The sequence below is a fragment of the Narcine bancroftii genome, chromosome 2 (genome assembly GCF_036971445.1).
Source record: "Narcine bancroftii isolate sNarBan1 chromosome 2, sNarBan1.hap1, whole genome shotgun sequence".
In the NCBI taxonomy this organism is placed as follows: Eukaryota; Metazoa; Chordata; class Chondrichthyes; order Torpediniformes; family Narcinidae; genus Narcine; species Narcine bancroftii.
The window spans coordinates 298,291,890-298,310,214 of NC_091470.1; the positions used below are offsets into that span (position 1 = coordinate 298,291,890).

The 18,325-nt window shown below is 42.9% G+C and overlaps 1 protein-coding gene across 7 annotated transcripts in view; it reads left to right on the forward strand.

The window, feature by feature from the left end:
• The window catches only part of LOC138755468 (uncharacterized), a 73,684-nt gene that overhangs the window by 21,945 nt on the left and 33,414 nt on the right, over positions 1-18,325 (forward strand). For 6 of the 7 annotated variants that reach the window (XM_069921480.1, XM_069921478.1, XM_069921481.1 and 3 more), the window contains one exon: positions 179-8,156. In XM_069921480.1, coding sequence (XP_069777581.1) covers positions 3,209-4,735 — 1,527 coding nt within the window. In that variant the 5' untranslated portion in view covers positions 179-3,208 and the 3' untranslated portion in view covers positions 4,736-8,156. Of the gene's footprint in view, positions 1-178; positions 8,157-9,400; positions 9,477-18,325 lie in introns of those variants that run through there. The other variant, XR_011352315.1, reaches the window with a different exon arrangement.

Here is an 18,325-nt window from a genome sequence, read left to right on the forward strand (position 1 = left end):
GGAAACCCACATAGAGGTGGAGAGAAAGTACAAACCCCTTACAGATAGTGCTATATTCAAACCTAGGTTGCTGGTTCTGTAATGGTGTTGTGCTAACCACTACACTATCTGTGCTAGATTGTAATTTCAATGTTCTGAATGACACTTAGTTTCTCTGTCATTTTACTCTCTCTTTAAGGAAAAAAATGCTGAAGGATGTCAACGAAAAACAGGTTGACAAAATCGGTCATCTGCAAAATATGATCTCCAAACTCCAGGAAGAACTCAAACCCTTCAAAACTACGCAATGCTGAAAATCCACCTCAAAATTGTTTTCAAATTTAACTGGATCCAAACTTGCTGTTGGCTCTCCTTCAAAATCCATTTTGTTTAAATCCAAGGAACTGGCTCCTCAACTGAAAGTTAAAAAGAATGCAATGTTTGGAAAACAGCCATCACTACCAAGTAATACTGATAAATAATTCAATGTTAATTCATGTTTTGTTTAATTATACATGTCCTTTTAATACCTAGCCTTATGCTAAATGTCATTAAATAATAATTGAATTTTAATTAAATGACAACCTTCAGCTTTTCTGTTTTATAGAGACTTCTAGTACTGCAGCATGCTGTAATACTACTGGATATAGTTTGTTCTTGGACTGCATGGAGGTCATTTAAGTGTAAGGTAAAACATCATGAGATGGGAATGTGTAGGGAGTTACCCTGTACAGGGCAGTAACAAGAAGGGGAGGTGTCCTTGTACTCCTGTTAGGTAAAACATCATGAGATGGGACCGGAGAAGGAGTCACCCAGTACTAAGGAGTAACAGAATGCATCCTTGTACTTACAAGATAAGAGAGACATTGATGGATTGAGAGGCAGGAAGCTAGCAGGGAAAGGATAGCAACAGTTTTAGTCATTGGACAAGTAATGATATGATGATGTTCTAAGCATGTATCCAAGGGTATAAAAAATCACCATTTTGCTGATAACGGCAGAATGCATTCTCCGACTAACTTGTTAGTCGCAAGTGTTACAATCCGGTAATAAAGAACAAAGAACCCTGATTTCGACTCAGCCTGGTGTTTGTCTCACTCATTCATGAACAAAGCAGACCTAACAATTTGGTGACCCCGACGTGATGGGTGAGTGAACACTGGACGACGGTTTCTGTTTTTTCTGACAATCATCTCAGCCGGCTGATAAAAAGGTCCAGAGAAGCCTGTTTTAACAAAATTCTCTTTTTTTTTTAAAATCTTTATGATTGTCAGTAAGAACTGGAGATCGGACAAATTAGACGACCACAATTGAAGGTCGCATGCCAGGATTGTAACACGTAAGTGATTACAGACAAGATAAAAGTCCTTAAGGTGTTTGAATGACATTTATTAAGTGCTTCGCAAGAAACTACTAGAGTTTAAAAGTCTTTATTGTGTCGTTGCAAAGTCCAATAGAGTGAGAAGGTGGTCTATAAACAATTGAGGACCTGAGTTTTCTGCCCTAAACTGGTTATTAAGAGGAGAAATCTCCCACGTGAAGGTTGGGCTTTGAAAGAAAACAAAGGTTCAGGCTTATTGGCCTCAATTGTATCTGAGAGACTGACTTATAAATGTCCGGTAGGTATGATAATGTCTGTACACTTGAGAAGTTAAGAATTTATTTCCCCAATTCGCCGTGGTGGAATACCACAGCAGACACTAGAGACCTTGAGACAACAAAAAAAGTACTCAGGGACGCCTGCCTGGTGAACAAGAACGACGACAGAAGGCTGCGACAGCTGTGTCCGGATCAGGTAGGAGATATTAATGAAAAAGTTGACAAACTCCTAAGAGACACCCAGTTTATTCGAAATACTTTTGATAAGTTAAATGAGGGTATTCCCAACATCACCAAGGAGATAAAGTTACGTAAATTCATAGATTGGTACAGGGAAACAGGACAAAAGTATAGCCCAAATATTTGGTTTTCTAGTTGTAATTTAACTTTCAGACCCCTTTGGGAAAACAGAGAGTGGAAAACGAGCAATCAGAGTATACAGGACAGTCTGAAGTCAATTGGAGGACAAGACTTCGAGACTGTTCTTTTAAAAGATATTAGTCATCCAGTTTGCAAGGAGACATTTTTAAAAGCAATTTTCGTTGACATAGATCCCCTAAACGGACAAGAACCTAAATTAAAACAGGCATTAGAAAGCGGTCCCGCAGCTATGGCTGTACAGTTGCCTGCTAAGACTTTTGACCAAGTTATTAAGGAAATTAATCAGGAATTAGAGGAGCGAAATACCAGTAATGCGGCATTGGAAAAACAAAAAATGCTCCGAAAATGTGTAGACCGCTGGAGGAAGAGGGGTTGGTTACCCGGGGGCACTGAGATGTTCCTGACAGGTGAGGAAAAAAATTTTAAAACGTAGTGTCTTAGATAAGCTGGAAGAAACAAAACACAGAAGGGAAAGGAAAAGTGCCTGTTTCCAGTTTCCAGCCACGAAGTGTCCGGGTTTGCTCTCTCCCTCCCTCCTTTCACCCTCCCCCCTCTCTCTTCTCTCCCCCTCTCTCTCTTCTCCCCCCCCTCCTCTCTCACCCACTCCCCCTCCCAATCCCAATCTGTGGCGGTGCTGCCCTGAAATCCCCAGGTTGGGCAGGGCAGAGAAATACAATTTGGTTTTAATTTTGTGCCCACAATTCCAGCTCCGCATCAAATGGGATCCTGTTTTATCCTCTCTCCCTCCCTTTTTCCCGCACCCCCACCATTGCGGGATCAGGGCAGACATTGTGGGCTGACGTGTAGCTCACTCGAGGTGGGAGGGAAGGAAGGAGTGATAGTTCCCAGTGGTGGGAGACCCAATCTGATCCAGACCAGTGATCACAGGATGAGAACCTTTTAAAACCTTTGAAACGAAAGTGTTAATCTGAAGACTTTTCTCCCAGTGGGGCCAGTGCAAGGCATTTTCTCTCTCTATCTCTTGTGCTCTGTGTATCTGCCTCTCTATCTCTTTCTCTCGCTATGCTCTCTCTCTCTCTCTCTCTCTGGCACCCCAGATGGGACACTGGAGTCACGTCCCTTATATTCAGATATTGAGACACTGGGGTGTGACAAGAACCACGGGAATAGGGACACATCAGACGAGGTACAGGCCCCTTTAATAAAAATAGAAGGGGGAGTAATAGATGTAGAGACCCCTCTGGAGTCTAAGAAAATAGAAAAGGAGTTAGAGATACAGAAATGGAACATGAAAAAGGTTCAGGATAACATTAAAAACTTAAACAGAGATATTAATGTGCTGGGGCAGATCAGTGAGGATCAAAAAGAATTAATGGTAGGTGTATTGAAGGAAGTGGAAAAGATAACTACAACACTGTCAGGAGAAATTAAAGCTGAAGGAATGGTAATAGGAGTAAAGGACGAAAAGTGTAGTACAGATGAGGAAACGAGATACGATCCACCATGGGAGGAAAGTAAAAGGAAAAGACTCGGGAGGGAGAAAAATAGACATGCCTACCTGGACATAGTTAGAACAAAAGAGAAAGATGTGAAACAACTAAACTATGGCCGAAAAGATTATCTTAGAGATGAACGTGACCAATATACCTTTGACCCTGAGACATTGGAAGCTGATAGGGACAGTGACAGTGACGAAGAAGAGTCAGAACAAGGTGGGATAAATAAATGCATGCCAAGAGTAAAGAAGGAGCAGAAATCCCCAAAATTGAGATATCAATGCCCATTACTGATCACGGGACGGGGAACTCAAAAATATGTACCCTGGTCACGAATGGACTTAGAGAGTTTAATGAAAAAACTACCTCCGTTGAGTAATGGGGCTAGTCCATGGATTTCTTGTTTTGAGCGAGAAACCTGCCAAGAACAATTAGCACTCGCAGATGTCAGAACTATCATGATAAAATTAAAGGCAGAAGGGGCCCTGAAGCAAATAGAGAGAATTGTAAGAAGCAGTAAATTGGGGGATGAAATAGAATTTAACCCACTTCGGAATAAATTTTGGGAAGCACTTAGAGAAACATTTCCTACACCCTATAGTTTGGATGCCTTGGTAACCCTTCAACTAAAGGAAGGAGAGACTGCACACGAGTATTTCACTCGAGCATGGGACTTATGGGAAACAGGGACTGGAGAAAGACCCGACCACAGCCCCTTAGGAAGGGCTCACTTTCGTAATGGGATAATAAACGGACTACCTGCTACGGTTCAAGCAAAATTAAGGGACATTGTGGGATTAGAGACAATGTCAGAGGATTTGTGGAAAAGACACCTGACACATGCAATCAAACGACATCGTCAATCAGAGCATGCTAAGTCAGAAAGTGCGTCCCAGAAGGAGGTGGACAAAACAACCGATAAATTGGTGAGAGCCATAGAACATATAGGGGTTAAATTAGCGGCCCAACAGATAGTCCCACAGGTCATGGGGCCAGTGATAAATCCGGGACCCCAAGTAAGAAATGGTTGGGAAAGACAGCTAGGTACAATGTATAGAGGGGAACATGCAGTATGCTGGTACTGCCAAAATCCTGGACACTACCAGCGGAACTGTCCGGAGGCTGGGAGAGCAAGGGGAAAAAGATTACCCTCTATTAGAGGCTATCGGGGAAGAGGAGGAAACTTAAGAGGACAAGCAAGGGGTAGGGGTGGACATATTGATGGGCCCCAGAGAATCGGGGGGTGGCAGAGTGATCAACAAGTCCAGGCACCTCAGTGTAATGACTATATTGAGGAAAGTGCTGAATTTGATTATTGAAGATGCCCTGGAGAATCAAAAATCACGCCTCCCTGGGAGCCACCAAAAATTTGGGGGACGGTAAATGGAGAAAAAATTGAATTTATGGTTGACACAGGGGCAGCAGTTACGACAGTGATTAAAAAACCCCCAGGGAGCACATTTTCGGGCAAAACATTATCTACAATAGGATTCTCCGGAATAAGGGAAACACAGCCCTATACAGATAACATCGACATGACATTTGGACGACAAAGGGTTAAAACGCCTGTCCTGGTTGTGCCAAGTTGCCCCATTAATTTATTAGCAAGGGACATTCTTACCAAACTAGGAATAACCATACAATGTTCTGAGAAGGGCCTTCGGTTAACATACCCAGGGGATACAATAAGAAGGGGAGGACAGTTTATAGTAATGACCCCATCTAACGCTTCAGAAGTATTTTCTGGAGTCGGCTACTGTATGATGAACCAGGCCCAGGGCTGATTAAACAGTTTTTTGAGTGGAGGGCCAGTATTCCACGGTATGGGGATTACCATTATCCACTAGATCCTATGCATGTTACATTAAACTACACCATCCACCCGGACCAGGAATATGAGGAGAGGTGGGACTCTCTAAAAGAAGGGAAGACAGAAACGATACATTGTCCATTTATCTTTGTAGGTAAGGAGGGAATAGCTGCTATGGTTGTCATGACAGAAGAACAAATGGAGTGGTTCTGCTTAGGAGTAGAAAGTGTGCCTCATGTGACCTTGGGTATTGACAAAGATCATCACGCTCGACAGCTGGGTCCGATGGTAAAGGAAGCGATAGGGTGTGAATACAGGCAGACAGAAATCCCGGGATATTCCACCTCGGAGGGAGGAAAATTTGTCAGACTGAATATTGAAGCATGGGACCAGGTAGTGAATGAGAAAGTAGAAAGAGACCGAGCCATAGAAGGAGAAAATATTGACCACAGAGACTCAGACAAATATCTTTCTAATCTGAGTCCACATATATGGACAACGGGGCCCTATGATGTGGGAGTAATAAAAGGAGAGGTATTTCTAGAATTGGCCAACCCCGGGCAGAAACCAATATGGAGAAAACAATACCGCTTGTCGCCCAGTCAGGAGGAGGGTATTAAAGGAACGATAGAAGGGTTAATGGAGTCAGGGGTTTTAAGGGCGGCACCTGACAGTATGTGGTACACGCCCATCATGCCTGTTCCCAAACCGGGTAGAAAAGACTGGAGGATGGTACACGACCTCCGGGAGATTAACTTGGCTACCAAGACCATCGGGAGACCAGTCCCAGACCCATATGTAGCACTTAGGGCTCTGAGTCCGGAGCACGAATACTATACTGTCATTGATCTGGCAAACGCATTCTTCTGCTTGAATTTAGCTGAGGAATGGCAAGACTGGTTAACTTTCACTTACCAAGCACATCGGTACACATACACTAGATTACCTCAGGGTTATAAGGACAGTCCAGGACTGTTCAATCAGGCCCTTAGCGAAATCCTAATGAAATTAAAGCTCCCGGAAGATGTTACACTGATTCAGTATGTAGACGACCTACTATTAGCAGGGAAAACGCCACATGGGTGCCTGACAGGGCAGCCAAACAGGTTACTGGTTATCATGAACATATACAGGGGATGATTTTGAGGTCCCATAACAAAAAAAATGAATCTGAAACTAAGGAGACTTGTAGCAGATTGAATGACTACACAGATGAGTTTTGTGGAGGAAGAGTGCTGTACAACTGGCTCCCCGCTAACTGGGATGGTCGGTGTGCTCTAGTAACCCTTAATGCGCCAGTGCTGATTGTCAAAATGCAGGAGGGAGACGAGGATTCCCTAGAATTGCGCCACACAGAGAGTTGGCTGTGGAGAAAAAGGAGGAGTGTTGGACTCTTGGGGCCGGGAGGAAGGAACCCTGATGGGGTATGGATTGATGCCATTGGCCAAGCCCGGAATATTCCGGACGAATTTAAATTAGCCGATGAGATTGCAGCTGGGTTTGAAAGCTTTCCTGTTTTTAGTGCAATATTTCCCATCACTGTAAATAAGAATGTTAATAGGATCAACCTTATTCACTATAATGTCCAGCGCCTTGCAAATTTGACCAGGGACGTTGTTGAGGCAATACATCAACAACTGTCAGAAACTTCCCTTATGACACTTCAGAATAGGATAGCGATTGATATGGTCCTGGCAGAGAAAGGTAGAGTGTGTGCTATGTTTGGAGATCTATGCTGCACTTCTATCTCTAATAACACAGGGCCAGATGGATCACTCACTAAGGGGTTAACGAAACTTAGGGCATTGGCGAAAGAATTAAAAGCCCAGTCTGGAGTCTCCAATCCTGTTTTATCCTGATTACAGGGAGTGTTTGGGAGATGGAGCACATTGTTAGGACAACTTTTGCTGGGTTTGTTCATTTCTGTATCAATTTTTATCACTTGTGGCTGTTGTTGTATTCCATGCATTCGAACGCTGGTCACGAGGACCATAGAGAAAGCCTTTGCTGACCGTGATGAACTGCCTCCGAAATATCAAGCTGTGCAGGCTGTGGAGCAAGACTATCTCACATTACAGGAGACGGAGAAAGTTGCTGAGATCGATCTGGAGTCTGAAGGGGAATGTGATGGGAAGGAGGGATTGTGAATTAGATTGTTACACATATAATTTTAACCTTGCTTGTAACCCAAATATTATAACATTGATTGTAACACAAACATTATTAATCAGATTGTAGAACAAGTATTATGAATTAGATTGTAGACCATATGTTAACTTGGGAATTTACTAATGTACGGGGGGTTAGCTAGTTTTTTGCTTGGGGGCAAATGGGATGAAACTAGTAAACGGGCAATGGGATCGGGGTGACGGATGGGGGGTGTACGCAAAGGAGGGTTGGGGGAGCCCTCGCCCACCAGCCGAACTGCCCTGTGAACAGAACCCGTATAGAGCTTGGCAATAATAGGCGAACTAATGTAACGCGGTGGTAGCATAGTCAGGGCGAGATTGTCCTCTAAAGAGGACAAAGGAGGGATTGTAAGGTAAAACATCATGAGATGGGAATGTGTAGGGAGTTACCCTGTACAGGGCAGTAACAAGAAGGGGAGGTGTCCTTGTACTCCTGTTAGGTAAAACATCATGAGATGGGACCGGAGAAGGAGTCACCCAGTACTAAGGAGTAACAGAATGCATCCTTGTACTTACAAGATAAGAGAGACATTGATGGATTGAGAGGCAGGAAGCTAGCAGGGAAAGGATAGCAACAGTTTTAGTCATTGGACAAGTAATGATATGATGATGTTCTAAGCATGTATCCAAGGGTATAAAAAATCACCATTTTGCTGATAACGGCAGAATGCATTCTCCGACTAACTTGTTAGTCGCAAGTGTTACAATCCGGTAATAAAGAACAAAGAACCCTGATTTCGACTCAGCCTGGTGTTTGTCTCACTCATTCATGAACAAAGCAGACCTAACATAAGTTCAGGAAAATTATTTATATTAAATAAAAAAGGTGGTCAATTTAGAACAAGTAGGATTCAAGAATGTGTTTACTCGAATACTTAAAGGTCAAATCAGTGTTGGTAATCTTGCTTGAGCAAAACATCTGTCAACCTTTTTGGGAAATGGGGTGAAATTTAGGGCGGTAAATACCAAATCCTGCAAATGTGTGTAGTTTCTGGATGTTAGTAAAGCTTTGCATTTGGCATGAGGCACTTGCACAGTTATTTGGAAATTTGTATAAGACTTGACACAGAGGAAAACTTACTCTAAATGTAAAATAGCAGTAACAAGTAACTTTTATTACTTTGTTTCTATTTCAGATACCTGTATTCTGGCAATTGCATTTAAAAAAAAAAATTACTGTTGAATTCATTGCCATTTCTCTTTCAGGATGTTGACTTTGAAGTTCTCTGCTCTGTGACAAGATTTCTGCTTGTCTCTTTTGCTCATCCTCCGTTGTTTCTGTTTTCCTTCTAATCTTAGAAGTTAGTTCTGATGAACATAGGAACATAGGAAGTAGGAACAGGAGTAGGCCAAAAATGGCCCATCGAGCCTGCTCCGCCATTCAGTTCGATCATGGCTGATCTAATTTATGACCTAACTCCACCTACCTGCCTTCTCCCCATATGAAGGAGTAAGGAGATTGGCCAACATCAGGAAGGTATTGCATGAACACTTCCATCAAGGTTTAGTGAATAAACGCACTTGCATTCTGTTGTGCACTCTAATTACATCATTGACTTTTTAAATAATACTCGTGCCAGCTACTTTAGTTTCCAATAATCAGTGTAGCGGCATCTGGGGGGGGAGGGGGGTTACAGACGCAACCAGAAGTGACATAAAAGTTGGCTGGAAAGAGAATTGAACAGTTTTTCCTGCTCATCTTAACCTGAGCCAAGAGTTTTGTTTCGTTGCTCTGCCATCAGTGGTGCTTCATAGCCTTTTACGTTTGAGGTCTGAACAAGTGACGCTGCTGATGCGTTACATTGTAATGTGCATGTTTGTAATGTTGTATCTCAACTTCATCATGTTAGATTAGTAGTTCATCTTTCAGATGGAGTTAGTGTGGAAGTGGTTTTCATTGCACTGGAGGTAAAAGGACTATAGTTTTCAAATATTGGGACCAAAATTTGTGTTGCTGGTTCTAAATTCTGTATTTCTACTGCCAGCTTAGACCACAGAATGAACAAAACTGCCAACCAAGGTGTGATTCACAGATACAAGACACCATATAGTATGATGCAGGTAAGTGATCCAAGAGTAAGAATATCAGCACGTGAAAATCCTTGGACATCAGATGATGTCAAAAATGCCTTGAGCTAAGGACTATAGTTTGTCTGCAAATCACAGGTATGGGCTTCCAGTGAGTGGTAGGATGATGAATTGTGTATTCAGAAAATATTGGCATTTGTGCAACTAATTAGACATGGTGCAGTGATTACAACTCCAATGGTATAAAAAAAAACCCTCCTTAATGTCCTTTTGTGGAACAGGATTTCTCCCATCCTCCAATTTTATGCAAATATAGTTGTGAACCAAGATGGCACATTCTGAAATCATCTCCTCAACCATCCACTGCTGTATGGAACAGGATTTTTCCCATCCTCCAATTTTATGCAAATATAGTTGTGAACCAAGATGGCACATTCTGAAATCATCTCCTCAACCATCCACTGCTGTATGGAACAGGATTTTTCCCATCCTCCAATTTTATGCAAATATAGTTGTGAACCAAGATGGCACATTCTGAAATCATCTCCTCAACCATCCACTGCTGTATGCTTAAAAAGTAAGGGCAGAAGAGTAGAGAGCAGAATTATGCCGTTCATCCCATTGAGTGTATGCCGCCATTCAAATCATGACTGATGTATTTTTTCCTTCCATCCCCTTCTCTTTTTAGGCAGTTTATTTAATTTTGCAGTGTTGGGTAAGAATTGGGAGAGAGCCATCTGGTCCTAAAAAACCTGCTCGCAATTCTTTAGGAAGCTGACTGATGGCTACATTTCTTCATTCTATTAATATCCGGAGGTCTTCATTAGCTGTGAATGAGCTCAGTGATGTACTGTCTTCACATTATGATTACTGACTCGGATTTCTTGTTTGAGTACATGCATGACATGTCCAACACTGAGATTTTTTTCTTGCTGGCCAGGCAGAATTTCTCCTTGTCGGTAAGGCAGAAAAACTGTGCTCAAGAAAAGATGTGTATACAAACTGCAATGCAGAAAAAAAAAAATCAGTAATAAACAATTTGCAAAGTAAGAGTCTGAGCTTGTTGTTCAGGAGTTTGATGGTGGAGGGGTAGTAACTATTCCTGAATCTGGTGGTATGATGCTTGTAGGATCTAATGGCAGCAGCAAAAAGAGCGTATGCCCTGGGTGGTGTGGATCCTTGATGATTGCTGCTGCTCTCTGATGGCAGTGTTCCATGTAGATTTTCTCATTGGTCGGAGTGTTTTGCCTGTGATGTACTGAGCTGTGTCCATTAATTTTTGAAGGGCTTTCTGCTTGGAGGTGTTGGTGTCACCATACCAGTCTGTGATACAGCTGGTCAGCACACTTTCCACTACACATCTGTAAAAGTTTGCAAAGGTTTCCAATGTTACCGAACTTCTGAAAACTGAAGTAGTAAAGGCCCTGACGTACTTTCTTCATGATGACACTAGTGTGTTGCATCTAGAAATGGTCCTCTCCGATGGTGGCTCCCAGGAATTTAAATTTGCTCATCCTCCCCACCTCCAATAGTCACTTTTTCCTTCCTAAAGCCCACAATCAGCTCCATAGTTTTGGTGACTTTGAGTAAGATATTGTTGTTAATACAATATTCAGTCAAGTTTTCAGTCTCCCTCCTGTATGATGACCCCTTTTATACCACCCACTACCATGGAATTGTCAGTAGATGGTGTTGTTGAGGAAACAAGCCACACAGTCGTAGGTGTAAAGTGAGTAGAGCAGAAGGGCTAAAACACAGCCCTGTGCTGCTCTGGTACTGATGGAGATTGTGGAGGAGATGTTCTTACCAATCCTCACTGGATTGTGGTCTAGAGATGAGAAATCCTGGATCCAATTACACAGTGTGACATTGAGGCCCAGCGTTTGGAGGTTGCTGATCAGTTTTGAGGAGATGATGGTGTAAAATGTCGATAAAGAGCATCCTGATGTATACACCTTTGTTGTATAGGTGTTCCAGGGATTTGTGTGGAGCCAGTGTGATGGCATCCACTGTAGACCTGTTGTTATGATAGGTGAATTGGAACAGATACCTGTGCTCCTAATCTTTGGAGCCTCTTTCTCTATGCAGGCAGAAGGAGCACAACCAGATAATTTGACTTGCCAGAATTTAGTGTAGGAAAGAATGGTAGGCCTTCCTTGGTGTAGCAGTGATCAAGTGGAGCAGATTATGTGCTGGTGGTAATTGGACAGGGTCTTCTTGAAACTGGCCTGGTTAGATTCACCAACTATAATTTGTAGTGTGTGGGGGTTTTCTGACCACATCACGCAGCTCAGCAAGTGACTGTTTATAATCAGCATCAGGAGGATATAAACTCCAGTGAGAATCGTTGATGAGCAGTCTTGAGGTTCAATGAAGGGTCTGCATTTAATTTAGATTTGCTCACAGATAGTGGGCAGGAGGTTGTCATGACCTCAACATCTGCACACAAGCAGGTCTTAACTAAAAAGCACACAACACCCTCTCTCTGATCCAGTCTGTGAAGGGTGAAACCCTGTGGTCGCATCATGGTGTCTAGTGTGTAAATGATAAAGCAGTCATGCCCTCAGGTTGTCAATTTTATTTTCTAATGACTTAACATTCACCAGTAGTTTGGATAAAGGGGAGGTTTCAGTCCCGTGCTTCAGTCTGGTTTGGATGCCAGCCCTCACGCCACATTTTCGACCTTGATCTTAGTGGTGGCCTGGCCTTTAAGGCCTCTGCATTCTAGCCGGCCTGACTCGGTCATTGGTGATTTGAAGATAATTTCTACTGTTCAGCAGCTGGTCCTTGAGAAGAAGACTGCATGCTGCCGATTACAGTGAAGAGATCCTTGAACTATTGACTAAAATCCCCCTCTCCAACTGTTTTCAGCAGTTAGGAGCTGACATCATATTTCATGAGGACCTGACACTTATTGTGCTTTGCGGGTTTGAGAGAGCATTTCATTCCCAGGGTATATTGTGTTGCCTTGTGCTGATATTTTTTTTTGTCTCTTGGGCCTAGCAACTCTTCTGCACCCAGCCACGACCTGCCCTACCAGGCACTCAGGATTTCCATTCTAAAATTTAGCTCCATGATGAGAATCCAAGATTCTTACAAGTTTTGGTTCAATCTTCCCTGCAGCCATTTGTTCCAATGCACCCAGAACATGTTTCTTGTGTTGAAGGCCATAAAATGCAGGAGCAGAATTTGTCTATCAAGTCTGATCTGCTGTTTGCATCATCACTAATGTAATTTTTTCCTTCAACTCCATTCTCCTGCCTCCTCCCCCCCCCCCCCCCTCTTTTGATACCCTTGCTTGTCAAGAACCTATTAACTTCTGTTTTAAGTCTCCTAATGACTTGGCCTTCACAGCTGTCTGTGGCAACAAATCCCCAGATTTGCTCCTTGAGCAGGCCTTAAATTGTCCAGTCTGCTTCCACTGGGAACTGCACTGATCCCAGACTTCTAACTTCAATTTCATAATTTATTACAGGGGCTCTGAGTGGGCAGTAGAATGTATTGGCACGTCCATAAAAAGGATAAAATTCCAAGTTTTACAGCAGAGGAGTTGCATTCAACATTTAAATTGCTAGTTAGTCTACAATTGGAGAAATGTGCCCAAGATTAGTCTCCTGTCTCAAGGAAGAACAAAGATCTCAGAGAACGTGCAGATGAGCTTTATCAGAACAGTTTAAAGGGAGAGGTTATTGCAGTCAACTCAATAACTTGGGGTTTATTTTCCTTGGAACAGGGAAGATATTTGATGGATGTGAATTAAGAATTGTGTAGCATTGAAATGGGTCCAACAGTTCCTCTTGTCCATGCTGACCAAGTTGTCTACTCTTCTGAAGCTGATTTAGGCTAAAGGTGGGAAAGGGAAAAATATTCAGCACACAAGTCCAGGGTACAGATTTAAAATGGTTGACGATGGATTTGGGACAATGTAAGCACACAGATGATATACTGTATGCTGAAGTAATCTGGAAGGCAGGGTCTGAAAATCTGGATGGAGGTTCAAAATTAAGTTCTAGTGAGGAACTTGGGAGTGGGCAAAGAAGTTTAAGCATGGGTGCGGGGAAAACTTTTAGGGCAATGTGACTAAATGGATGGGTCTTCAAAGCTTTCACTGACGTGATGGGCCAAATAACTGGTTTGTTTGTTGGTAACAATGAAAGCAAAAATATTTGGAGCTGGTTTTAGAAGAATGGAATAAGTCAGGAGGAAGTTGAGGATGATGGGATTGGGAGAATAACAAAAGAGGTTAATGCAGTGTGTGTAGACTGGAAGGAAAGTTAGTGGGAGAAGATCAGAAGTACCTGTGTGATTGTGAGGAGCAGATAGAGTGTTGATTGAGATGTCAAGTGGTGTGCAAGAAGAGCTGATAGAATTGGATCTTGTTGATATGACAGGACAGGGATGTTGACATTACTTGTAAATGGAGCAACAATTATGTCTGGTTTAAAGTTAATTACACAAACAGATGCTCTTGAGGAACATTAATGTATCTTGTCAATGTGGCCATAACATCTCCTCCCTCACCTTTATCCACAGCCACAAACAGACCCTTCAAATGAGGAAGAGCTTGACATGCATATTGTTCAACCTAATCTACTGCATTCACTGCACCCAATGTGGCCACCTTTGATCAGTGCGACCAGTTCCAGATTGGCTGACTGCTTCATCCTGTTTGTGCTTTCTGTAACCAACCAGTTCAACTCCCTAACTATTTAGATACAGATATGTCGATCTTCTGTTTCATTCATTGACAGGGTGAAGCAAAACACAAATTCCTTCCGGACAGCGTAACATTGATTGTTCCAATTTTGGGAAAACCTATGCCTCATTTGGTTCTGCTAATACCATCTCTTCTTTACCTATTACACATTTTTTTTCTAACTTTTTCCCCCTACCCCTTTCTAGTAACCCTCTCCCATTACCTGACTCTCAACCTTTTACACCTTCTGTGCTATACCCCATCACCTCTTGACCATTCTTCCAGCTTCTTTTCCCCCTTCATATTCCTCCTTTTTATTTTAACTTTGTCTCAGTAAAGAATCCTAACCAAAACACTGACCTTTTCTACCCATGGATGGTGTCTGATCTGCTGAGTTCCTAGAGCAACTCATTGTTTACACAGTTTAGTGATTGGGTTGTCAGTGATCTTTTTTCAAGCACAAACAAAAACCATTGTCATCAAATTTCTGCCCACAATGTCAATCTCAGTGATGCAGATGGAGCCGCTGTAACAGCAGCACTGCCGCTGGTGTAGACGCGAAGGAGCAGAGATGCAGTGCTCCTGCGGGGTCCAGCCATCCCATCAACTGTCGTCGGCTCCGCACGGGCTTTGAACGGCCTAGTGAGGGAGCCGATGGTGGTTTTTATTTGCGATCCTGTGATCTTGGGGTCTGCACCCAAGATGGTAGCGCCTATTAATCGACAGCAGCCGTGAGGGCTTCCACACTCTGGGGAAGTGGAGGACTGGAGTAGGGCACCAGAGAATGGGAAGACCAACCCCGACTGAGAAGGAGAATCAGAAGAAATGACCCATGGGATTGTGATCACGGAGGTGGACCAGTGAGGGGGCTCTGTGGTAGGTTGCTGGTAGCTCAAGGTGATGACCCATGGAGGCTGTGGGCTGTTGGACACTGCAGTTGGGAGACTCACACCAAGCTAAGGACTGCTCGAGACTGGCTCGAACTCGCCCGATGGGGTATCAGGTATCGGAACTGGGATGTGAGGGCGCAAATATGTCCCTGACCATGTCGTAGGTTCAGATCTGGAGTTCAGTTTGTCAATGGTTTGGACTGGACTCTGGGTGGCTGTGGAGGCTGCAGAGCGCTGGAGGTGAATCTAGGATCACTCAGTGGCTGTGAGGGGACTCTCTTTTGCTTCTCTTCCTCTGACTGTAAGAAATATAAGAGGCACCTAGGCAATTTCTGCTGGTGGCGAATCTTTCTGTCTTGCTCTTGCAACAGGCAAAAGGGAATTTCATGTAATAGGACACTGTTTTATTACTATGGCAATAAATTGAATCTTGGTGGCTGCCCTCCACCAGAGGGCAGCCGTCTCTGAGGTAACTTTATCATGTGTCAATAGAGGATGCAATTTTTGTAGTCATCTTCAAACAACACCTAAAAGTATTAGACAAGATAATATTAGATTCAATGTGAGAGTTATCATTTGCTTTCTATTGTTTTTCTGTTTTGGCGATGTAATATCTGAATTTTATATTTCCTCCTGAGGTATTGCCTGGAAGGACAAGCAGGTTATGATTATAAAGATTCCAACTTGTCCAGTTACTGTTTTCATCTGATGATTTAATAAGATGGAATATACAGCAACAAGTATTCAGTTTCACAATACTAAGCTATTATATAGCCATAACTGTGATTTTTGTTTCCTTGGGAAAGGTCTGGGTGATGTTTCCTGAGAATGATCAAATTTGCATGTGAATTGTTGAAAATCTAGGGGCTATGGCCTGACAAAGTGTGAGTTTACAGTATTGATGGAGTCTTTGTCTCCACTGCTCAGTTTTGCTATAACATCTCAAAAAAGGCTCATTTACCAGCTTTTGCTTTCTTTATTATTAAAAAGGATAATGAGAACATGGAACAGTGAAGGCACAGGTTCTTTGTCCTCTAAACTAATCTCATCTGCCCGCACAAATCTTGCATCACAGCTCCTTAAAACCTTGCCTTCTCTCATTTTAAACCTTTAAAGTGTAAAGACGCCAATCCAGATAACATCCTCCACTGCTTTCCTGTAGTGTAGTGACCAGAACTGCATGCACTATTCCAACTGCAGATTTATATAACTGCAACATGACTTCCTGATATTTAATATTCAAAGTCCAAATGCTGAAGGCAAATATGCTGTCTGCCTTCTTAACCATGTTATTTAGTTGTCCAGAGCTAGCATTTCTAGAAATGATCCCCTTTTTGGGGATCTTTATATTTGTAGGTTTAAGCCTTTTGCTGAAATAGTAATCATGAGATTTTAAGTGGCTTTTTTTTCTCTCTGGATGGGATTGGTAGGAAGGCAGTGTGATGGTACACCACTGGCCTACTGCAGGGGGCAAACTCTGTAAGGGGACAGGACAACACCTGGCCAGCTGCCAATCAGTCGGCCCGAAGGGATCAAGCCCCACCCAGTCGGGTGTCAATCACCCTCCGGGATATAAGCCTGCGCCGGCCTCTCAAAGCTCACTCAGAGTTACTGCAGCTATAGACATCCTGGATCTGTGGAAGTCTTTGTGGATTAAAGCCTGTCAAACAGTCTTTGCTTTGTGTGTGTCTGATTCTGGCTAACAGCATCAACCAGTTTGTCTTCGATGCAACATAAATTTAATCTTGAAAGAAGTGGGCGCAGCACCATTGTTATTTTGTGTTTGTCTGCTGCCACTGGCCCATCAGTACTGGAGCAATATTTTATTTGTGCTGGATTCATAGTCAAAATAAATTGGAATTACAAGAATGGTTTTTACAATTTGTGTTGGGGGAGTTGGTGCTGAGCAGGATCAAGACCTTTCTCATATAGATGTCTGATCAATCTTCATGCTCAAAGCCTAGACATTTTTTATTGTAGCAAACACTTTTTTTCCCTCTGGCATTCTTTTGCAAGGCTTGGATTTTCCAAAGCCAATCTGGAAATTGAGAGTTCGAGGCTGACTTGCTTGTAGAACAGATGTTGGAAAAGATGGTTTCTACAGTCCCCGCAAAAGTGGTATAAAGTGGTCAGGTTAAAAACTACCTGCATGTGCCTGCAGCCTGGTACCTTTCACCATTTTCTTTCAACAATGTCCCTATCCCCCACAGGGCCTCTCTGTCCCTCACTACAATGTGGGGTTCTTGCAGTAAGAGTGGGTGATTCCAAAACAAAGCAGCACTGTTATGTAACTGTGCAAGTTTCATTGCCACACTTAAGTGTGAATGGTTTGCTGGTCCTGTGCCCAGCATGGTAAATGTTAACATGGGATCCTTATCTCTCACGTGTGCACTCCCCACTGGATCTCCCCCAAGCACATATACAATTTTTCCATGTCCATTTCACAGCACTGCATGCCATCTCTTTCCCTATATAAAACACACCATCTGTGCATCCTGCCGCTGTCAATCCTTTGTTATTTTCTTGATTTACAGTTGGCATTTTAATTGCTGTGGAGAGAGTTCAAAAGGGTGACATACCCAATTATTCAGGCTGTTCTGGCTGCAGCTTGTCAGGTTCCGTCTTTACTGTTCTGTGGAGTAATGTTTGCACGAATAAATCATTTCTGCCCCAGAAATCTTTTCGGTTGGGACCAGTGCTTCAACTTCAGCCCTACCTTAGTATCTAGCAGGGCTCATGTTTCTCCAAGATTACTGTAAAGAATCCTGCCCATCTGGGTTGTAGTCCTGCCTTTGCTGGTACAACTTTAGCCATAACCTTGTCTGCTGCTTCTGGCTGGTTTCCTTTCACTTGGGCATTTTTGTGCTCCCTTCCCACACTTTTCATCAGTGATTTTTGCCTTTTAGATTAGTGGTTCTCAACCTTTTCCTTTCTACTCACATACCACGTTAAGTAACCCCTATGCCATCAGTGCTCTGTGATTGGTAAGGGGTTGCTTAAGGTGGTATGTGAGTGGGAAGGGAAGGTTGAGAACCACTGCTCCAGACCCAATTGTTAGTTAAATATTTTGCTTGAGAAAAATTAGGGTTATTGACTCATTTCCTTTGGAGTTATGAAAAGGAGTAAATCCTATCCCATAAGTATGGCTCACTTGTAGTTTCATCAGAACTCCTAGCAAAGCCCTAGACCAACTTACCCCAGCTTCCATTAGGGCCTTTGTTGGTCTCCCTTCAAGTGTTCCATTCTGTTAACTGTGCCGAACTCTGAGGTCGTTAGGAAATGGGAAACTTCCAGTT